Source organism: Aquila chrysaetos, chromosome 4, assembly GCF_900496995.4.
Source record: "Aquila chrysaetos chrysaetos chromosome 4, bAquChr1.4, whole genome shotgun sequence".
NCBI classification, from domain to species: domain Eukaryota; kingdom Metazoa; phylum Chordata; class Aves; order Accipitriformes; family Accipitridae; genus Aquila; species Aquila chrysaetos.
The window spans coordinates 13,789,173-13,812,965 of NC_044007.1; the positions used below are offsets into that span (position 1 = coordinate 13,789,173).

General features: G+C 45.7%; 1 protein-coding gene across 1 annotated transcript; it reads left to right on the forward strand.

Moving 5' to 3' along the window:
* The first annotated feature begins 2,602 nt into the window (after positions 1–2,602).
* Positions 2,603–23,308, forward strand: HAS2 (hyaluronan synthase 2). The gene is made up of 4 exons (XM_030012824.2): positions 2,603–3,196; positions 12,913–13,539; positions 18,099–18,200; positions 20,346–23,308. Exons 2-4 carry the CDS (start codon positions 12,913–12,915, stop codon positions 21,273–21,275), a joined length of 1,659 nt encoding a protein of 552 aa, XP_029868684.1. The 5' UTR covers positions 2,603–3,196; the 3' UTR covers positions 21,276–23,308.
* The last annotated feature ends 485 nt before the right edge of the window (positions 23,309–23,793 follow it).

Below are 23,793 nucleotides of genomic sequence, written 5' to 3' on the forward strand. Positions count from 1 at the left end.
GACATGAGAGACTCACCACTCCCATTATGTCATTTTCTAAAACAAAGTTTCAGTGTGATTTAAGTGCTGCTATTGCTGCCCCTGTAATACAAGCAGGACACAAAGATTTGTGCCTCACCAGACTCTGTCTCTTGATCCCTGTTCAAACCTAAAGAGCATGGGATTAAGCCAATGGGACACTGTGTATTTCCAGAGCAATATACAGTCATCGGTAGAGGAGACGTGCAGCCTCCAAATTTAAACTATTAAAAGGTGGAATGCAAAAAAACCCAACAACAACAACAACAAAACCCCAAACAAACAAATCATAGTTCATTTGTAACAAATGCTCATTTGAAAAAGTTCATTTGTAACATTTGGTTACAAAAAGAAGGAAAAAACCAAACCACCGCACCACCACCACCCTCATTTCAGAAATTATCCTAGATGTGAAGGCCCCTGTGCAGGACATACGTGTCCCTGAATCAAGACAAGGCAAACAAGTGGCCAGGGAGCCTGAGAGAGGCTGGTGGCAACAGCTCCCCAAGACACAGCTTTGGGGGTAGCCATGTTCAAGGACGGACTTGGGGCATCTGCGTTAAAACTTAATCCTCTCTTGCCTCTGGCAGCACCAGAGAAAGTCTACCATCAGGAAATTATGCGTTAGGACTCACACAGATGTGGAGGACTTCGTTACATGTACGATGGTAGCAGAGCTTGGTGGTAGCTCCTTGCCTAACTAAATGACAAGTGTTCATCATGTTATAAACTTGGCTTACACTAGATATTTGGGTGGCCGGAAGGCTAGTATGGACAGAGGGTTCAGTAGCCCTCTTGACACACTTCTGCCCTCTGGCCCTGCTTGGAGCAGACACTGCAATTTGCCCTTTGCCTGATGAGAGAGATGTGCTGGGCCCTGTAGCAAGAGGTGTAACACAGATCATTTGGAGGTGGTTGGAGTATGGGAACGGTGCTGCCTAAGGAGGAAGACCTGAAACAGAGGGATGCCTGAAAGCCCTGATGGACTTCATGCTTGCTAAGCCATGCTGTGTTTTCAAGGACACTAAACCATCATAAACCAGATTGCCGCCAAAAGCAGTTGTCCTGCCTTCTCCCTGCTCAACTTACCTGTTCTTACTTTTTTGCTGCTCCCTCTCCCCAGACAACTATTTTCTAACCTACGTCAGTTCTCAGGACATAGGGAAAGGGACAGTGAGGAGACAGGAATGAGGAGCCCAAAGCAGGAGAGTGAGACAGCTGCTTTCCCTGGTACTGCCAGGTTAAAACAGCCACAAAACTCTGGCTTAATCTAGAGGCAGACTTGGTTTTTGGGGGCAGAGCAGTTGCCCAAGGAGCTCAACTTCGATGCACATCCTAAAGCCACTCTTCCCCTTGGCAGTGTCCGAGCGCACCTGAAAACCTGACCGCTTCCCCGAGGTACCCAAAAAATCCCCAGCCTAAGTAACCATCGACTTTAAACCATTTATTGCGCACGAGGAGTCCCCCCGTGCACTGCAAAGTTTTCCCACGCCGGAAGGTAAGACGGGCGATAACTCGGCGAGGAGTCACCGCCGCGTTTCCCAACGGTGTCTGGACGCCGTCCCCTTTGTGGGCTCGACGCCTCCAAGCAGCGACCTTTGTGGTCCTTGAGAAAACAGCACGGAGGAATGAGAAGCTGATTTCCCATCCCCCCCGCCATCCTCCCCTGGAGGGTCCTGCCAGGGCACGGCGAGCCACAGCAGCACCCAGCCCGGCTCCGCGCACCGGCCCCGCTCCGGCGGCGAGTCCCAGCCCTGGGTGTCACCGGGCTCCGCGTTGCTCCTCTCACTTCAACAGTGCCACCTAGTGCCTTTTGTAAATCATTTCAAGTGGAAACGGTGGCTCGAAAGCGGGGAAATCCGCCTTTGAGGCGGAGGGGAGTTACAAAGGGAAGGAGCCCGCCTGGGCGAGTGAAAGCTGCTGGCGGGCGGCAGGCGGTGGGGTGTGCTGGTAACTGCCGATGCCCCTGGCTGACTGTAAACCATCAATAGAGCACAGAGTGAACACTTCTGGTTAAAAAAAAATAAAAGAAAATAAAATAAAAACCCCAAACACCACAGTTTTCCAGTCCTTAAGCTGTCTAACGTGTTTCCTGGCTTCTTTTAACGCAAGTGGCGTGGGTATTAATGCCAGTGGGAGCTTTCTTGGGTATTTACTACAGCAAATGTTTCCGAGAGTGAATGGGTAAAGCAGGATTGGAAACTGCAAAGTTCATCCATTCATAGAGGCAATTCCCTTATTAATAAAAACCAGCAGCAGCAAAAACCATCCCAGCCGAATAGTGGCTGTGGGAGGGACGAGTCCCACACCCCGAGCCCAGAGATGCAGGGAGTGGGGAAAGTGGGGGTTTCACCCCTACCTACGGGGCACGAAGAGGAAATCAGGTGGTGGCAACGTATGTGTATTGCGTTTCTCTGCAAAATTTGCAACTTAGCTAATTGAATTCCTGCCGCTGAACTGGTCCTTGGCTGAGATCATTTCAATGGGCAGGGTTGGTTTCTTTTTTTTTTACAGGAGTTCCCTCCCCTCCTTCTTCCCATCCTCCGCCTATTAAAACAACTCAAGTCTCACTTGTTAAAAGACCCCATAACGTGGAGGAGGCAGAAAAGCAGCAGCAGCAGCAGGAAAGAAAAAGACGTCTGGAAAATATTACCCGTTTGCTGCTGCTGCTGCTGAGAAACCTCATTGAAACAGTTACTCGGTCAGCAAGGCATCACCAAAGAGACTTTATCTGATGCTGTACATCTCAAACTTTCAGACGCTGCCTTGCAACTTCTCCAGGCTCCTGGCTAGCCGGGTTTGAAATAAGAGCTTCAGCTTCGACCACGAGAAACTAACTCCTAATTTATTACTTCCAACTTTTTTTATTATTATTATTTGAAAAAAAAAAAAAGTCCCACAACTTTGAGCTAGAAACTGAAGCAGAGAAAGACAAATACATGGTAATTGTGAAAACACGTGGGAGAAAATGAGTAGGACTGAATAGCCTTAAACGATTTTTTTTTTATTATTTTCATTTTTAATTATTTTTTATTTCTGAGCGTCTCAGTAAGTCCCTGAAAAGTGCGATTTGATCTTTTACCTCAAACTTGGAAACTGTTCAGCGGGAGCAACGGTACGTGAGACCACACAGCTGGCTGGAGCCCCTCTATGACCAAAGGACAGAAGGACAAACAAGGTAGGTGATTTATGATTACGCTTCTGTCATCGCAAGAGCAGAAGACCCTCTCCTCCCACCCATCCCCACTATTCAAGGGAGGAAAGCTGAAACAGATCCCCCAAATACGAGTGGGGCTGGGGGAGGATCTTACCGGCTCTACACTACACCTATTTCAGCAATAAATAGGACAGCAGTGAGGATGAATGAGGTTTTCAGCTTCAACCCTTCCTCCGTGTAATCCCTTTAAGATATTGCTGAGCTTTAAGATTTGGAAAAAACAAAAACAAACAAACAAAAAAACCAGCAACCAACCGAACCACACAGAGCGCCCCCCCCCCCAAAAAAAAAAAACCAACCCAAACCTAAAATTAAAATAAAATGGAGCAACAGGTTAGGCAGCCGCTCCGCTGCGCCCAGCGGGGGAGGCGAGACCTGCTCGCAGCCCAGGCCGGCTTCTCCCGGCTTCTCCCCGGCCGCCCCCTGCCTCTGCACCCGCGGCCGGGCGGGGGGACGTGACAGGAGCGGAGGGAGGGACGGGACGGCGGGAGGGCAGGCAGGCGCGGAGGCGGCCGGCGGGAGGAGGGCTGAGCTCCCGCCTCGGAGGGCAGAAACCGAGGCGGCCGAGCTGCCCGGGCGCCGCGCCGCGCCGCGCGGAGCGGGGCGGGGCGGGGCGGGCGGTTTCCCGAGGCGGGGGGACGGGAGAGGAGGGGCGCGCCGGGGCGGGAGCTGCGGGCTGCCCGCGAACTTCCAGCGCCGCACGCCGCCGCCCCGCCCCGTCGGGCAGCCCGCCGGCGAGACCCGGGCCGGCGCCCGGCTGCGGGGGCCGGGCCGAAGGAGGGTCACACCGCGGGGCGGGGGGGGGGAGGCCCGCAGCCCTCGGGGAGGGGGGCGCGGGGCGAAGGCAGCTCCAGCGCCGCCTTGAGCGCCCCCCCTGCCCGGCCGGCGTCGGGCGGGGAAGGCCCCCGCCGCCCCGCTCGGCCCGGCCGCGGGCAGGGGGCCCGGCCGCCCCCGCCAGCCCGGGCACGGCCACCGCCGCCGGGCGGAGCGGGGGCCGCCCTCCTCGTGACGTGGCAGCGCGGGGGATTCCCCCCCCGGCGCCCCGCCCACCCGCCGTGACGCAGCCAGCGCCGCCCCCATTGGCTGCGGGGCCGGCCGGGGTTCCCCCGGAGGAGCAGCCCCGCGGCGGCGGGCGGAGCCGCGCGGACCCGGCCCGGGTGAGGGCGGCGCCCGCGGGCGCTCCCTCGGTGTTCACCCCTCGGTGTTCACCCCTCGGGAGTCTGCGGGTCCTCGCGGTCTCCTTCGCGGCCGGGAGCCCCGCCGGTGGCCCTCCGCGGACGGCCGTCCCCAACGGCCCCCGCCGGCACCTGTTCGAGCGGCAGCTGGTGTCTCTGGGACACGGCCGAGGCCCGGCTCTTGCGAGTCTCGCCGGACTCCGCGTAGCCGTGCTGGCGAAGAGGGTGAAAGGGGCCTTGAGGGAGAATTTACCCCCCTCCCCTGCCCGGAGAGAAGACCCCAGAACGCTATGACACTCGGGGTGGGCGTCGTCTAATCCCTCCCTCGGGGCCTGCGGTGGCCCCACGTCTCCCACGGCGTAGGCGTTCCTCCCCGCTGGCGCTCCGCTTCGTGGTCTCCTTCCTTACGGATCGTCTTTCCATCGGCACACGTGCGCTTTTTCTCCAGCGCACACGGCGTGTAACGTGGGTGCCTTGGGGCTCCTTTCAGGGACTGGATAGGTCATGTCATTTGGGGGTAATGGCAGTGAAATGTCTTCTCTTTCCCCGAAAAACTGGTCAAAATCCAGCCCCTGCCGAGGTTAGAGGAGTGTTGTCACTGGTGTCAGTAAAGCCAGGGTTTCATTTCATACTAGTAAATCTTTCTTGTCCTACAGGCAAGTGCAGAAAAACCTGGGAAAAGGTTTTCCCAGTAGGAAGAGCCGCTCTGCTGGATTCAGTAGAGCTTCCCGTGCTAGTTCACTAGCAACACACTCAGCTGGTCATATTTATGGGGTGAAAGCAAATTTGCTTCATTTTGTTACTATTCAAGATTAGCATATAAAGCAGCAAATTACTCCTCCATTCAGTATAATGGGACTCGACTAAGTCAAAAAAGATATGACTGGTGCTTTATAAACAAGTTATAAGATAATAAGCTGTGAACACCAAATAAATATTTATTTGCTGGATTAAGGCATGGAGCAGTCAGCTTTGTGCCAAAAGCATCCATGGGCTTCGTAACCAGCAATCAGAAAACGTTTCTAAACTAGATTTTTGTTTTACCACAATCCAAAATATCTGAGTACAAATACGATTTAGTTCTTGATTTAGTTCTTAGAGCATTTGTTGGGGGGGGGGGGGGGTGTTGGTTTTTTTTTCCTTTCTTTTGGTTAATTTAACAACTAATGTATCACTGTCTACATTAGGGACAAATCCAACCAACAACTGTAGAATTCATTCCGTGTGGTTTACTCAAACCTGTAAGAGACTAAATTTGGGCAGTTTAGTTGGAAACATACATGGAGCAGACAGGAGATGCTTGATTTGCTGATCAAAGCCTGTGCATGCAGATACAGTTTGCCATCATTACTAATCCTGTTCTTTATTTTAAACCTAATCCCAGAGTTAATTTTAGTCTTATGTGAGCCCTTTCCAGAAGATCAATGGCATGACAAAATCTGGAAGTGATAAATAACCAAAAGCACCAGATATGGTAACTCTGCTGCAGTAAAGATGTACAGATGTAACATAACTTTTCAGTTTCCTCTCTGCAGGCTGTAAAATAGAAGAGGGAGTCTGGACAGCTATTTTATGCTTGTAATTAATGTGTACCTGGAATCATTTGTACTTCAAAGATAAATGGTTTATTTTGCCACCAAAATAAGGCTAATAACTAATCTAAATATTGGATGAAAAATTGTAGCCCTCAGATACGGTTTGTGTATACACACAGAGTATATGTGTATAAGGCCACATACAGTATGTGTCAGCCTGTGTGCATGCACGCACACACTCGCGCATGTACTCAAACACGCTCACGTCATTGAAGCAGCTGCTCTGTTGAAGGCAACGCTATTATTCTCACAAGGAAGGAGGTTGGGTTTTTTTAAGGCTTATAAAAGTTGATATTCTTCCTTTGGTTGTGTGCAAACCGGCCCTCGGTAGCTGTATGCGCTTATACCCACATGTGTCAGCTTTTATGTTGCCAACCTCACTGATCTCAGGCATCCTGCTGAGTAAGAGTTGTGCGTTTATTACAGACAAACCCCTACTGACTATACCTTCAGGTGAATATAGGCAAGGAAAATGGGAAGTGGTGTGGTTCGGTTTTCTGTTGGTTTTTTTTTGAGGAAAAACAGTTACACGGAACTAGAGAGCCAGTGGGTCCTATATCACTCCGGAAAGAGGAACATTACAAATATCAGTAATCTAGGCCTTATGAGGGGTTTTGTAGGCCTCCAAGAACCTCTTGCATGATCATGATTCCCATTTTACAGGTGAGGAAGCTGAGACAGAGAGAGGTGAATTCACTTACCTAAGGTCACCCAGCAGGTGAATGGCAACACTAGGAAAAAAATCCTAATTGTCTGGGTTCTGGTCCACTCTAAGATTCCCTAATGTAAGAAATGCAGTGGTTAAGCAATGTCCCCTCTGACAACCTTCATAAGGGAGATTAATCTCTATAATAATTTGTCAAGTGTATGCATACATTTTTATTATAAGTATCCCAGAAATAGCAGCTTCACAGAGAAAGATTTTTTTTTTTTTTTTTTTACACCTGCGCTACAGAGCTGCGGGATATATTATCCACTGATTTCCCTCTTCAGCAAAATACTTAAGTGCACACTTATCTTTAATGAAATACTTACATGCTTTGCTGAATCCAAAGCCTCAGCACTAAGGTTCAGAGGACCATGACCAGTAGACATTCAAGAATACAGCTTCTATACAGGCGTGTAAAAACAAGCCATTTTCAAAGATTTTCAGTGCTCAGCACTTCTGGTTGCAACAAAGATTTGCAGACAAGTCTGATGTGCAGACCTCGTACGTGAGGTTGGTTTGTATTACCAATCTATTTTGAATCAGGAGTCTGCTATTGAAGCCAATGCTACAAGTACTCCCCTCTCCAACCAAATTGCTTGGGTTTGTATTGCAAAGCGATCACTGGGCGCACGAACTGGATTCCTCTTGAATGAAACTAATTGCAAGATGTACCCCTGGAGCGCACTTTTCAGACCCTAATGGGTTTTCAATCCACGGGGTCTGACTAAACTGAGTTCAGAGTAAAATATGAGAATGTATCGAGGGTGGAGTTAGGCCCTCAGCACCAGGTGTTCCTCTTTGCAGATCTGTTCCTGTAGTATGAGACTATTTTGCGATGTGGCCATAGCCCTAGATGTCTAGAGAGAGGCACAGCTCTTTTGAACCTTTAAAGGTGAAGGAGACAAAATAAGCACACTTGTGACTGAACCTTTACTGTTGACTCCCAGACAAGTACTGACTTTTGCAGTGTAAGGGTTTTTAAAAATGTCTTCAGATGTTTGAAATTAAAAAGTGCTAATTCTTTGAAACAACCTTCCAAATCGTTACGTTCTATGTAAGAACTTCCTGTGTCTCCCCCTCTTGCTTTTTAATCTTCTGGGGAAAAGCTAGCCAGAAGTACTACATGGCAATATGTTCGAGTGTTGTACATAAGAGATGAGTTCTGAAACAGATGATGTAGTGAGCTGCATCCCATGTGTTCCAAGCAAAGCTAACTTCAGTTTGACCTCCCATCAGTCACTGGTTCCACGTCCTGTATCAGCAGATGCCGGGGACCACCTGATTGCTTCCTTAGTCCTCATAGCAGCTACACAACGGCTGGTGCAGAACAAGTGAACAGACTGCAGATAATAGTGATGTGTTCAGACACCAATACACATAGGTTTTCTGGATGTGTATTTGCCCCTAGTTTATTACTCTCTTGGTGTATTAGTAACGAATTATGCTTTTTTTTCTCTTTGCCTCCTGACTTTGCAAAGGAATGAACTATCTCCAGGTCCTGTTACTCTCAGGGATACATGAAAGCTGGTTAATAACCATACAGACAGACTGTGCTATATGATTTTGGAGGGGGGAAAAGGTCGTACTTTACCATGGAAGTCAGCAGTGTTCTTTGCTGAGCAAAGACCGAGTCCAAAGCAGGGCATAAGGACCTGCTGAATTTAAGTCAAGTGTCTAGATCTTATTAAAGTTAGATCTATGTACCATAACTACAGTTAAATGCTAGCCTAAATCTTTTTCAGAATAGAGAGAACTCAATCATATTTTGCTATGTTCTTCTAATTTGAGATCTAAGGCATTATTCAGTCTGAGACAGGAGTGTGATCTCTAGTGTTAGAGTTAATACCCCAGTCATTATACGAACAGTGTAGGTATCAGTCAACTGTTACCTGAAGTCCTTCATGAAACTAATGTTAGAAGGCTACAACTTTTAGTTATGCCAGTTGTTAATAGTAATGTAGAATACGTTCTCCTTCATCACAGGTGTGACCAAAAAGAACACTCTTTGTCTGGCTTTATCAGGATTCCAAAAGAGACACAATGCCAACAGTTCACTAGGTGGACTCTGATGTCAGGTACATGCAGCGGTTCATTTCTTGGCCATGCTTTTCCAGAGGAGCCTCCAAAAAGGCATACATTGCCTCCTCCTGTACAGTCGCTACAAGGCACATATATACTTGGACCGCTTGGTGAATCAAAATGTGTCACTGAATCAGCAACAGCCTATGTAGCATTAGGATTTAGCATATGGCTTTCATATTTCATTTCTACTAGGTGTGCTGGTTAGCACTGACCAGCTCCATCCATGGAAATAAACAGCTGCAAGATCATGATAACAAATTGCTCAGTAGTAGACTGTGAAGCCTTTCTACATACGCTCATCTTGTACATACGAACCTTGAGCCTGTTTGCTGGAGGCTGTGTAAAGCTTGTACTGGGTTCAGCACTGTGGGGTTAGGTGAAGGTGCCCATAAAGGATTTGGGTACCCAGAGTGCAGAGTACAATTAGCAGTCCTATCTCAGGCTTCCTGTGCAGTACATGGGGGACACGGGCACCTCCAAAAAGAGTCTGACACAGCCAGTGCAATCTTATTGCCCCCTGGAAATGTCCTTCAGGGCTGATGCAAAGCAATGGACCCTCTGACGTCTTTCAGTGTTAAATAGCTTTCACTCTTAACAAAATAATAATAAAGAAATAACATTGCAGGTACTATCTTCCTCCTCCTGCTTTACAGAACTGTTTAAAAACCTGCCCAGAAAGTGCAAGATCCAGGTATGACTCCAGAGGCAGTAAGGTAACCCACCAACTCACCTTCTCACCAGGTGAGGAGCTCTGTCCCTCTCCTCACTCCAACACCATGTTCCCATGTAGCAGCAGTTCCATGTGTATACAGAAACGACCGGCAATTATCTTTGTTGATCCAGGAATATGGGCTGGCTGCATGTCTTCCATGTGTTGAGCAGCTCATCCCTAGCCTAGGCGGTGCTTTTTTTCTTTTTTTAAGTGCTGCAGTGACCGTTTCCCAGGACAAACTTACTGGGTTAAATCCCTCAAGGAACTGAAGATCCATTAGGCTGAGACATAAACAAAACACTAACCTGCACTGATCATACGAATGAGGTGTGAGGTGTGTACGGTACCCTCCACCAATTAGTCAGCTGTTGAATAGGGCTGTAGTGATAGCAAGTTTGGCTATCAGCAATTACATTTTGCTGAAAGAATATTGCTAGCCCTTAGAAAGAGTGCTTATCAGCGAAATGACTGAAAAGTAATTGTGGCTTTGAAAGTTAACGTGGGTGTTTCTCCTTCACCAAGTATTTGACTCAGCTTGACTCAGCATGGCATTATTTTAGGCTTGCACTGTTAAAACACAGTGCTGTACACTGGTTCTCTGATAATACTTGATTTTAGCTTTGTGTGACAAGTTCAGGAAACTTCAGGAATGGATTTCAACTGATGTCTTATGAAGGATGTCCTTTTACATTTCACTGCATTAGGCCGGGCTAGATACTCATAACAGCACTGCCTGTCCTTAGAATCTCTGATGCAGCGATTCCCTACCCTCGGTGCTAGTATTTGACTCAGCAGTTCATTTTTGGTCCCAGACTTGCACAAGCGTCATTCCCTTTTAACTTCTTGGCTCAATTATTGGAGAAGGGTGGAGAGTTTTTGGCTTCTTTTCCATTGTTTGGGCACGTTCCTGTTGATAAAGATCAGTTCTGCTGGGCAAGCTATCAACAGCTCACGTGCTAAAGCTTGAGAATATTGAGCAACTTTTTCCAGACTTTCCCTGAGATTCAGTCAGTTAAAAGACTATACATAAAAACCTCAATTGCACATACAAAGGGGAAAGTTTCTTTGATGAAAGCCAGGAATTTAGATCAAAACACAGTTTATTTTCCCAAGGTTGACAGTGAAAGGATAGGGAAAAAAAATGCTGTTTTATTAAGACCAGAAATCCATTTCTTGATCTTAAAAGACTGGTTTTTTGCAAGGGAGGGAAGCTGTGCTGTAATGACAAGATCAGAGAATTCTTTTATTTTTTTTCTCCTTTTGTGTGGAAACACTTCATATGAAGAGAAAAGCAATAGCAAATTAATATAAAAGAAGGCTGGTACAGTATATAGTCAGTCAAATGTAAACGCTCCAGATCTTAATCTAAATCCTGTGAGCCCTACCCGTACAAGCGCTCCATTTATTTCAGCCATATAATTCTTAATGTAAGCAGACTTTAGCCCCTACTCACTAAAAGGAATTTTCTATTTCTGGCAAGAGAAGAGAAATAGTGGACCCCAAATGGGAAAGCAGAGTACAACTGGACTGTTAATGAAACATTTACCTTGATGTTTGTGACCTTCTGTGTGCTTGAGGGATTAATAAACCCACAGGCTATTTGACTTCAAGGTAATCTAGAGGGGATCCATTACTTAATCTGTTTTCTAAAGCGAGTCTATTTTGGGCACTGAGTTTTAATTCACCTATAGTGGTGGTAAGCATAAGCTATCTTTTATTAGGCTTCTTTATGACCCCCATTGTGAAAGACTTTCAGACAGGCCAGAGCAGGGACGGTCCCTTTTGCTGGTGGGTGATTATAGCACCTGTTGGAGCCCAGCCGTTAAGTATTCAAGGAAGTCCTAGAGATAGGGTCCGGTTTCTTTAACAGTGGCTCCAAATATACATTTAAGAGGCTTCCTCCTGTCTTGAAATTTAAGACCCTAAATAGCCAGTGGAAAAACGCATAGTCTTTGTAACCTCAGACTTTATGCTCGCCTAGTTTATTTTTATTTTGTAAGTGATTCTGTGTTTACTTTTTTTTTTTTCCAAGCCTGTAACTTTTCAGACAGAAATATAATTGATGACAGCTATGCTGCTGCAGCTTGGTAGCATTTTTTTCAAGAAAGAGTTAAAGGCATATATGATGTAAGGAAGTGCTGTTCCAACTTCAGCTTTGGCCAACAGATGGTGAAACAAACACGATCAGCAGACGAGCAAGATGATAGCAGCAGGGAAAATATGAATAATAGTAAGAAAATACAAACATTAAGACCATTACTCTGAGAGGTCCTAATTCAGCAAAATATTCAAGCATGAGTTTCAGATTCATTGACTTGCAACGCACTTGCTGGGTTAGCCTTAAATAGACATTATCTGTTTTATGTCCTTAACGTCAAACACATCAGTTGACATAAGACATTGTCGTTAACTTTCCTGTAATTCTGAGAAAGCTGTTGCATAAAGTCGTTAAGGTGATTGTCAAGAAAAAGCAGTTAGGCAGCAATACATTATGCCTGTCTGCCTGCCTACATCGTTTGTCTCAAGAATACCAGAGCACCCTCCATGCCAGCCAGCTCCTCCATAGCCCAGAGCTTAGGTTAGAAGATTTTACAGGCAGGTAACCTAAAAATGCAGAAGTGGTCAGAATCAACTGATGTTCTAATGAATTTCTGAGTCCAGGGTGGAGTCTTGGCTCTGTTAAATTAATGTGTACTTTTGCCACAGACTTAATCTCAGTCAAGCTTTAGCCCTATACACACATGCTCACACGTGCATATATCTATGTACACAAATGTATGAATAATACATTTTTGCAATGGAATTAAGAAGACCTTTTAAAGCAGATGTCTGATTATATAAATATAAATTATAAATATAGTCAGACATCTGTTTAAAAAATTATAAATACATTCAGACATCTGTTTTAAGAATGTCTTTCCAATATTTTTGCAAATATAACTAAGCGACAGAAGCGATTCAGGGTGGGATGCAGTCATGACATGGATGGGGGATAAGGAGGGGCTGCCCAGACATTCAGCTGTTCTGCTCACCCATGACCATACGAAGCGAGTGGTGGCCCAAAAGCCCCTTCTCCAATCCCCCCAGGGTAATATGACAGACGGTCTCATTCAGCAAGCCCAGGCTGCCAAAATAAGATCCTGACACAGAGAGCACCTTCTGTGAGGACATTACAAATGGTAGAAAACATCCCTGGTACGTTAAATGTATTTGAATCTTACTTCACATGGAGGAAGTACTGCAAATAGATGTTGAGCAAGGTGATGCAGTAAGTCCATGACACAGCCAGAAGCACAGGGTGTATCTGTTGATGCCAAGCTCTATGTTGTAGCCACACGCAGCTCTTACGAGGTCTTATATCAGCAAGTAGTGGCTCTGCTAACGGCTTCCGTGCTTCTTTGCAGATGTATTGTGAGAGGTTTATATGTATCCTGAGAATACTTGGAACCACCCTCTTTGGGGTGTCCCTCCTGCTGGGAATCACCGCTGCTTACATTGTGGGCTACCAGTTCATCCAAACAGACAACTACTACTTCTCCTTTGGACTCTATGGTGCTATCCTGGCATCACATCTCATCATCCAAAGCCTGTTTGCCTTCCTAGAGCACAGGAAAATGAAGCGGTCGCTAGAGACTCCAATCAAGCTGAACAAAACAGTTGCCCTTTGTATTGCTGCCTATCAAGAGGATCCTGACTACTTAAGAAAATGTTTACTTTCTGTGAAAAGATTGACCTACCCTGGAATTAAAGTTGTTATGGTCATTGATGGGAACTCGGAAGATGACGTTTACATGATGGACATTTTTACTGAAATCATGGGTAGGGACAAATCTGCCACTTATATCTGGAGTAATAACTTCCACGACAAAGGTCCGGGTGAGACGGAGGAGTCTCACAGAGACAGCATGCAACATGTATCTCAGCTGGTCCTGTCCAACAAAAGTGTTTGCATCATGCAGAAATGGGGTGGAAAAAGAGAAGTAATGTACACAGCATTCAAAGCACTGGGGAGAAGCGTGGATTATGTACAGGTAGGTATTAGAGCACCAGGTCAGTGCCAATTCAAACACACTTTGAAAGAAAGCAGCTTTTGTATATTTCGTGCAGCATGTTAGAGGCCATCCTAGTCCCTGATGAACACAGTGCTCCTTTCAGTCTGTTTGGAAACAGCTTGACCGTTAAAAGCGTATTTTGCTACCTTTTAAAATGGTCAACCTATCCATGAATATGTTAAATCTGTGCACCAGCTACTGGAGAAATCTGAAATCCTTTCCCAGACTTCAGTACTGCCTCCTCATCCAAATGGTTTTGCTTCCGACAAAGCCAGTGGCCTCCTGAAGACCCCATCTCTGCCTCTGTAGGTTGAGATCTTGGATAAGGTTTTATTTTGTGAGGTTGTTAGTGGCCCCATATGCAAGCAGACAGACAGGTATTTGGTGGCACCAGGGAATGTCTCGGAGCAGTGGTGGAGTCTGTAAAAAGATGGGGATATTTTAAAGGCTTCGAAGGCCATGCGGAGTATTCAATAAAAGGGTCAATGTGCAGCCTTGAAAGAAGGATTTCTTCAGCTAAAGCCTGAAGGAGCTTTTGCTTCATCACTTACAGCTGCATTACCTCACTCACCGCGACTTGGCCTTTAAAGCCCTTATGACACTATTCACTTAAAAATGAATTAGGCTGGGTCCTCTCTCCCTGTTTCCAAAGCAGCAGAGACACATTTCTTTCCAGCTGCCTTGGATCCCGTGAAAGATTTTCTATGTTTTTGCCTTACACATGGAAGCACTCCTTGCTCCTGCAAACAGCCCTGCTGACTGCGGGAAGGGGAAGAGGTCGTGTGTGGAGGAAGGGGGGTGGGATCAGGGTTTCTGGCTGGACACTGAGGACCCTTCCATATCGATCAAGGCCAGCAAGGCTCATTTGACTAACCCCGCTGAATATGACATGATCTTCCTAATGAACCACCCTCAGCCCTTCCCCCCTTCTCCCGACCTCAGAGCATCCAGCAGTCTCCTCCAGTGGAGCAGCAGCTCCCCACGAGATGCTCTTGGCTGGCTCAGGGCAGCTGCATGGCTGAGCCGTATGTGTTTCTGGGGTCCATGCCCAGCCTTGTGCGAGGGGGTGTGTGGGGTGTGCACGCTCCGCTCCGCACCGCTTCCACAGGCACAGTGTCCAAGGGATGTGGAAAGGCTGCCGGTAGCTGGGCTGAGAGCAGCGAGTCCTCCATGCACAGGAGGGGCAGAAACTGAAAAGTGCTGGGAACCGCACTGTTATTGGAGCTGGGAAAGTAAGGCAAAGATTTAAAACCCATCCCCTACTGCTTCCAAAATTGAAACTGATTTATTCTCTGAAAACAATGGGCTTAAGCTCTCCATTGTCTGCAGTTCGGTTCTGTGCTGTGAGGGACTATGATGGGATAAAAATGCTGGTTTTCTTTATTAGCGTGGTTTTATAATCACTTTGCACAGAAGTATCAGATTGCAGAGAGAGAAGGCAGGGAGGAAACAGATTCTCTGCAAGTTTCCTCCCTCAGTCCAGCTCTTGCATTTGTTCAGGGAACCTGGAAAAAGTGTTTCTATTTCAACAGTCATACCATAAACTGAGAAAATGGAAGAGTTATTTCTGGTTTTTCAGTCAATTAATGCTCCTGACCTGGCTCAGAAGTCCTAATGAATGTGTCAGGGACTGCAATGCTCCTGTAAGCAGCCACCAAAGGCTGCAGTAATGATTGATGCCACAGTCACATCTACAGTCACATCTATACTAGAAATGCAGCACCTTGGTGGCCCTGGCTACTACACAGTCATGATGTAATGCAGCTAAAATGTGGCTCTGTTTTATGAATGAATGAAGGCTGAGATATTTCAAATGGTTCTTTGGGGGTACCCAGGGTAAATTACTTTAAACAGGCCTGACATTTTAAGGGCTGAGCAATTTGCATCGACGATCAAGCACTAAAAAAGTGGACCAGTCAGCACCATTGCCCACCCCTGAAACTGTGGGCCTTATGGTTCTTAAAAGACACCTTCAGGTTATGGACAGGCAGTCATAAGCAGTCAGACCAATGCAGATAACGAGCTGTTGCTCATTAGTGGCCTCTCATTAAATACCTGAAACTGCTGTGAAGGCTTATTTCTGTCCTGGAAGAGGTTAGGAGGGTGCAAGGAGTTAAACTGGCAGATATTGTCTGTTCAGAGCTGGTCGGGGCAGCCAGGATGCAATTCATCTTGGCTGCTGGAGGTACCAGCGCAGCCTGAAGTTCTCAAAGCAGCTTAGATAAACTGCCACTGGTTATAACAAGTATCTGAACAGCTCGCGTAAGATCGAGTGTCCCTTTCATGCAACCCTGTGACCCAAGGCAGTAATTTCTAGGTCACTAAGCCCTTAAGTGGAAAGATGACAAATTACCTCTTGGGCTGTGCTAGGCCACCCCGGCTGGGCAGACCTTGGTGTGTTTTATTTGGGTTCCTAAGTGTCTGTCTTTCTCTGGGCGTGTCCTCTTTTCACCTGCAAAAACCTCATCCAGATGGAAAATGATGGCTTGTCAGGTTTGGCCCAGAAACCCAGACATGTCCACTGTGCTGGCATGCCCAGGACACATGCTGGTAATTTGTAAATAAATCCAGTGTTTTCAGGATTCTTCATCTCAGATTAATGATGTTGCTCATGGGCAGGTCTTTCTGCTATAGATAAATGCATCTGATAGTGTGGGGCTGCTCAGCTGCATCAAGTGACAAGTGCTGGAGGGAAATCGGAGGAGTTGGGGAGGGAGCTGATCCCAGCCCACCACTCGCTGTCACAAGAAATGGGATGAGTATCACTGCCTGAGCCCTGGGTGGTCAGCAATGGCAAATTCCCTGTTCAAAACACTCAGCAACAGGTCTGTGCAGGAAGCCCCAGATAAAAACATAGGCATCCTTTCTCCTCTTCAGCAGAATTGTTTTGCTCCCTTTCTATCACCAAGTGCTATCACTGATGACAGCTTTCCACCAAAGCTGGAGGCACATCTTGGCCAGGTTACAGAGGTGCTCCTCAGGATGAGTCCTTTGGGGAGAGGAGCTGGATGCATCAAGTTAGCAGGAGCTGGAGATGCTTGTGGCTTTTCTCCTGATGGAAATATGAGAGCTTTCATCACCTTTCTCCTCTTGGCCCCCTCCGAGTGAGCACAGAGGGGAGCATGTTGGCAGACACTCAGCTGCATCCTGAACTATGCAGCCCGACTATCCCAGGTAACCTCCCCGCTCGAGTCTGGTCTGTAGCAGAGTCCCAAAACACTCTCCTCCCCCTTCATAGACCAGACATGAAAGTTTCTGCTCCCCTGGAGCGAGACGCCTTAGGCTGAACTGAAAGGTTGGACGAAAGGACACCGAAATTAGGATACCCGATACGAAGCCTCACCAGAATCTGGCTTAATATGTTGTTCATGCAGAGCTACCGACTTTTGCCCCTACCGTCCCCGTCTGAAATCACAGGAATGCAACATGGGGATAAACTGGAAGCAGTATGAGCATCTGTAGGGCAGGATTCAGCCAGCTAGAGGGGTGTTTCTGGGACAGCCTCCTCTGCTCCAGTTTCTGGGTGTCCGTGAAATGAGTTTACAGACGATGGGGGCACCGCTTTCAGCAGCAGCAGCTGCGATAAGGAGACACCCGCTCGTTTTAAACAGGCTGCAGCCCCTGTCATTCTCCTGTGAGCAAACGAAAGCAATGCCAGCTGCCTCGCAGACTGGCCAGCCTGTCTGAGCCCTCCTCCTACTCTCCGGGGGAAAGCCAATTCCTAATGTACACAGTGTTTAGTTGACTAGGAGTGTTTGTGTGGCTGAAACGCCTTCTGTGTGTCATCTATTTCTGCCCTGGTCTCGTGGAGTACTGTACTTCGGGACTTGCTCTTTCTGGCCTTACATATTTTTTATAAGAATGCCAGAGGAAAATAGCAAATAATTTCTATATATCAAATGTCAAATCCCTGCACTACTAATAACACATCATGCATCTAAAATTAAAAATTAGTTTGTTCTGGAATCCAAAATGCATCTTACATGGACTGCTAAAGCCTTCCGAGAGTGAAAGAACTATTAGGTTTCTTCCCAGACTCCGAGTTGACTTTTTCTATTTCTTTTTTATAACAAGTGTCTGGAATTTAACTCCTCGCTCCTTCCCTCATATGGCAATGGGAAACATTTGACCAGGGTGTTCCAACCATGCAGCCGATGCAGGGAAACTTTATGTCAGGGCTCAGCAGGAATCTGCCATACACCCACAAACATTGTCTTGCTCTGCAGTGCCCCATCTCTGAGAGCATATCTTATTCGAAGAAGCCAGCCCAGTGTGCCAGTAAAACAAATAGAGCTGATACAGAAAAGAGGATTTTTTTGCGTGCACAGGCCTAACAAGCACTGTTTCATTCAGCACCACTCCTTGCTGCCTGATACAAATGGCCTTTAACAAAAGTATCAGTGCAGACTCCAAAGTCAGATTTAATTGCATTGAGGGGAATATGCATTTAGAGTCACTACAATCACTCGCATGATTTTTATTTTCGTCTCTAGTGTGCTCCTTAATCCTTTTTTGTTCTTGTTTTGTCTTACTTGTAGGTCTGTGATTCAGATACAATGCTTGATCCAGCTTCATCTGTGGAGATGGTAAAGGTTTTAGAAGAAGATCCAATGGTTGGAGGAGTTGGAGGTGATGTGCAGGTGAGTATGACAGTTTTCAGATTAACAGAGGGTTTTCAGCAACTATTTGCACTGCAACAGATTTCCCTGCCTGGAATAGCGTTGAATATACTGTGATACCATTACAGAGGCTCTCATGATACCTTAACCTTTCTGTCTGTTGAACATAAATTCTTATTCTTGGATGTGAGCACTGTATATTTTTAACACCCATAGAAAGCAAACAAATATTATTCTGCCCCATATACGTTGGCATGTCAGGCCCCATGGCATTGTCAGGACTGTTGTGGCAGCTCTGAGTCTCTCAGTATAATTGCTTGCTCAGGGTACCAAAGAAAAGCTATAGGGGAGCAGGGAATTGAGAACAGGTCTCCCAAAGCCAAGTCCAGCACCCCAAGCACTTCAATTATGTTACTACTGGCAGCCAAGATTGTTAGGAATAAAAGCCTTTTTGAAATGCAGTGCACTATGCACTCTGTGCATTGTTGGGTTTCCTCTGCATCTCTGTCAGGCAGGACAATGGAAAGCCCCCAAGTCAGCCAAGCTCCACTGCTGTTAGGATTTCCAGCATTGCCGAGTTTGGCTGACAGCTACAGCAAAGGGCTGTTTATTCTTTTTCGACACAATTGCTTCTGCTGCAATTTATAAAGAAAAATGCATATGAATATTTCAGTTGGCCTTAGGATCGGTCCCCCCTACTCAGTTGGGCTTTTATGTGGGACAGAGGAGAAAGGGCCATCTATATGGGCAAGCACTTACTAATGAACACCCCAATAGTCAGAAGTATTTTAGGCATGTGGCTCTTAACTCCAGAAATTAAGATTCCCACAGAAGCCTGAATATCTTTGCGGCTCTGGACTGACCACAAACCAGGTGTCACACTCACTCGACGCATGTGAGATGCCAGGCACCTGTGAGTACAACTGGAGGGAGACAGTACAGGTTCAGCTATGATACTGAAGGTTCATAAGCATCTGCAGAGAGAGGTGGGAAGGACATGCGTCCTCTGGGAGGAAAGGTGACAGAATGAAGGTGCTGGGCTTTTTTTTCCCCAATTCACTTTCCAGCATACACCAAATACATTTGAGCCAGGCTTGAGCCTATCCCTGAGCCCTGCTGCTTCTAAAATGTTCTGGAATTAAATAGAAATAGAGACAAGATTGGCCCTTGGCCTCCAAACCTGACAGAAATTAGGGCCATCAGAGCAAAAGCCTATTTTTTTCTAGTTGCAGGGAAATGCTTTCTAGTTGCAGAAGGCCACAGATTGCCCTGAAAATCCCCACACTGAGAAAGTATCAGTGCAGAGCTGGCACAGCCACCCTGCTGTGCACTTCCTTGCCACATTCCCCAGCACAAGGTGCGTGCTGAGAACCTGGATGTGAAGACGTGGACTTGGGCATCTGCACACGCTCGTAGCTCCATTTAGTGTTCAGACTCCTAGACTATGTCTATGTTGTATTTTAAGTGTAGGCCTGAGCTTCAGGTGTGGAAGAGAAAGACTGAGACCTTTATGGGGGCCAAAGCAAGACTCTGCTGGAGTATCACAGTGTGTCTTGGGGAAACATAACGGGGCTGGTACTGCAGAGACAGATCAGGACAGATTGTTCCTCAGGGGGCCTAATGTCAGATATGGGGACATAGTCCAGGGGTCAAACCTCTAGGGCCAGCCTTGTGATACAGAAAATGTAGGCCAAAGACCATGTGCTCAGCCTTTCTCATGCTCCGGCATAGCTTTAGGAGGGCTGGAAGAAGTCCTGTGAGTCCCAGAGTTGTGTGCGCGGGGGCAGAGAAGCAGGAGGCCACATCTGGGAGTCCACCATCTCCTCTCGGGAAAGTCTGAGTCCAGCAGGTCCTTAACTGGGGGTGAAGGGAAAGGAAGAATGAGCCAGAAAACAAGTTTCTTGGTGGAGAATAGGAAAGGTTGTGAGGAAAAAGAGAATACTTTGGTGGAACAGACATTTGAAGGCTTCATCTCGCCCTTCCTGTCAATGTCCTGGACTGTATATAAGGTAAGTCCTGGATTCACTGTGAGTTGGACACAGGAGTGATGTTCCCCCTGTATTTCAGCTAATGGTGCTCTAGTCTCTGCAAATTCCTTATTGATCCAATGTGTATATTTTCTGTCTCAAGAGCTCATCTAAAATGAAAACTTTTTTTACTTTGCAGATTTTGAACAAATACGATTCCTGGATCTCCTTTCTGAGCAGCGTGAGATACTGGATGGCATTTAACATAGAAAGAGCCTGTCAGTCCTATTTTGGCTGTGTACAGTGCATCAGCGGACCTCTGGGAATGTACAGAAACTCTTTACTCCATGAATTTGTGGAAGATTGGTACAATCAAGAATTTATGGGCTCCCAGTGCAGCTTCGGAGATGACAGGCATCTAACTAACAGAGTGCTAAGTCTGGGCTATGCAACAAAATACACAGCTAGATCCAAGTGCCTTACCGAAACACCAATAGAGTATCTCAGGTGGCTGAATCAGCAGACCCGCTGGAGTAAATCGTACTTTAGAGAGTGGCTTTATAATGCAATGTGGTTCCACAAGCACCATTTGTGGATGACCTATGAAGCTGTAATCACTGGATTCTTTCCTTTCTTCCTTATCGCCACAGTCATTCAGCTCTTCTACAGGGGAAAAATCTGGAACATCCTCCTCTTCTTGTTGACAGTTCAGTTAGTGGGCCTGATAAAGTCTTCCTTTGCCAGCTTCCTTAGGGGCAACATTGTCATGGTTTTCATGTCACTCTACTCAGTGTTGTACATGTCAAGTTTACTGCCAGCAAAGATGTTTGCAATTGCCACGATAAACAAAGCAGGGTGGGGCACATCAGGAAGAAAAACCATTGTAGTTAATTTTATAGGACTCATTCCAGTCTCCATTTGGTTTACAATCCTCCTAGGTGGCGTAATTTTCACTATCTACAAGGAATCAAAAAAGCCATTTTCTGAGTCAAAACAGACAGTTCTCATCATTGGCACAATACTCTATGCATGTTACTGGGTTATGCTTTTGACTTTGTACTTGGTTCTTATCACCAAATGTGGCAGGCGGAAGAAAGAGCAACACTATGACATGGTGCTAGACGTATGATGTTTCCGTGGGAAGTTACCCAGAGAGTTGTAAAGCAACCCAACGACCTTGTAGTATCTGTGGCATCAGACGAATGTTGCCAAGGGAAATGGATCATTGCTGCTGGGAATAGGACATTTATATTCCTCTGGGTTCATTTTCATCCTGCCAAAGTAAGGAAAAAAAAAAACCAACAATAAAAAATGATTTTATTTTTTCCAAGGGGGGGAACATGCAAACCACACAGTTTCGACCTGTTCGCAAGAAAATGGGAGAACTTCTATGTTTATGCACTTTTTTTTATTGTGCATACGCCTGACAGTGTTACGTTCTATATACCTCACTGGTCATGCTTATGTGTGTGGACAGGAAGGAAAGGAATTTGGAGAATCAAGAAAAGGATCTTACAACCCCTTGCAACCTAATTTATGAACTTCTCTTTTTTTATAGTTCTGTTTATAGGAAGGGTCTTTTGTGTTAGGCTGCCAAATGTAATGCCAAAGGTAAATTTTAAGAGGCCATTGGCTGAGCTGTATTTTTATATTATTGTATTATTTGTGTGTGTGTATTTTTAAGCCAACTTTTTTTTAAATCACATATTTTATATTTTACTATCTGCCAAAAAAAGCTGCCTCCCCACCATTTTGTTCTTTAGCCTTTTTAAGTACATTTGGGAAAAAAGATCATACTTTCTCCCCCCCAAATTTGTGCTGAATTGATATTGTTCACAACAGAAAGAATAAAAAGTCTCTCTGCATTTTTGCAACTGATGAATGGTTATTTCTGTGAAAAGGCATTTAAATGTGCTCTTTGAAGACATTTATTAGGAAAGGCCCAACATTGTCGGTTTCTGAATACAAGCATAAAAAAGGCGTAAAAAAGGCCAAAGGGGTAGATATGTGCAATTTGGGGTTTTGTTTTGGATAACATTTTAAAAGGGAAATTTGCTTCTCTGCTGAGAGCATAATATCCCTGGCATGCGCAATAGCCATAATGCAAGGCAGACCTCCATGCCACTGGAAAAGACATTGCCATAGGAAAGCTCCCACTGATTTTATATGGGACCTGAGGAGTCAAAAAACTTCTGATCTGGAGAAATATTGGACACCCAAAACTACTGTTGACTTCACTGATGGTCGTAGTTGTTCATAATGTGCTAGTTACCAAGCAGATTGTTCAGATTTTTTAGTTTAAAATCAACACTTTCAAAATGTGGGTGTCTTACTATAAAACTTCTGCAGTGCCCTTCACACAGTTTACAGAAAATATAAATATCAGCTTCTCTGACATCGAGTGTAATACAGACCCCAGTACTGAGCCCAATAATTTGTGTCTGACTAGAGCATATCTACCAGAAAAGAAGCCAATTTTTTATCAGAAAACATCAAGCCTTAGCAAATCCATCACATCCTTGGTGCCTAATAATCAGTCTTGGACATTTATTTTGGACCATGGTTTTGAGAAATAATATTCAGGACTAAATTCTGCAGTCCTTCACCAGCCAAAGGAATGTGGCATTGAGCCCTAAATTAATTTATAAAGAGCAACAGAAAGCCAGCTGCATACAGATACATGCCCTTTTTAGATTCTGGTATTAAAAGCACTGTGGTAAAGCAGAAATCAGCATATGATGCTTAAAGAACTTAGAAGCATTTTCAGCTTCTCTTTTTTTATGCAGACATGAATAGATTCTGCTGTAGAATGAACTGCACACACACTACCTTATTTGTCTGATTATCTTGAGGTACATGATTGCTTGAAAGTCATACTAATATTATGTTAATGATCAGAGAGTTGATTCATGTTGATTACAAAATAGAACAGTATTAAAAAAAAGCAAAAGAAACAGTAAAAATAAAAAAAAAACTTGACTATGCCTTTTAACTATTTATGATGTAAGTTAAAGCTTGGGTTAACATTCAAATGTCAAATAAATCCTCTCATTCTATAAAAAGATTGAATTAATTGCCTGTATTTATTCTAGCAATTATTCAATGTACTTCCAATATAGGTTGTATAGTATAATTGTTACTTTCATAAATAAAATATTTTTGATAAGATTATGACTAATTCATGGTATTTCTGATCAGCGCTTCTGCTTTGAAACCATACATCTGCACGGTTTGAAGGCTGTTGTTATCACGTCACCAGCCTGATTTCCAAGTAGGCATTTGCCATCGCGTAGCAGAGCACCTGGGGAGTGGAGCGGGCAGGGACTGGTCCCTGAGCTGAGAGGCAGCACAGTATATGGGTAGCGCTTGGAGTCTCTGCCTGCCTCTGCCAGCAGCTGCTAGATGAATTCGGTCAAAACAATTCCTTTCCTTTTTCCTCAGCTTCCTGATTTGTAAAACAGGAATAGCAATCCAGCCTCCTTTTGGGAAGCACTTTGAAGTTCATGGCCAAAGTACTTCACGTGTGAGCTGGTATTTTCCAGCCCTCCTGTCCACTCGAAGTTACTACCCTCCGTAGCTGGGGAAGCAGAGAGCATGTGCGTGGCCTTCTGCTGCTCCTCATTACTGCTATTTTTCAAGCCCACTTT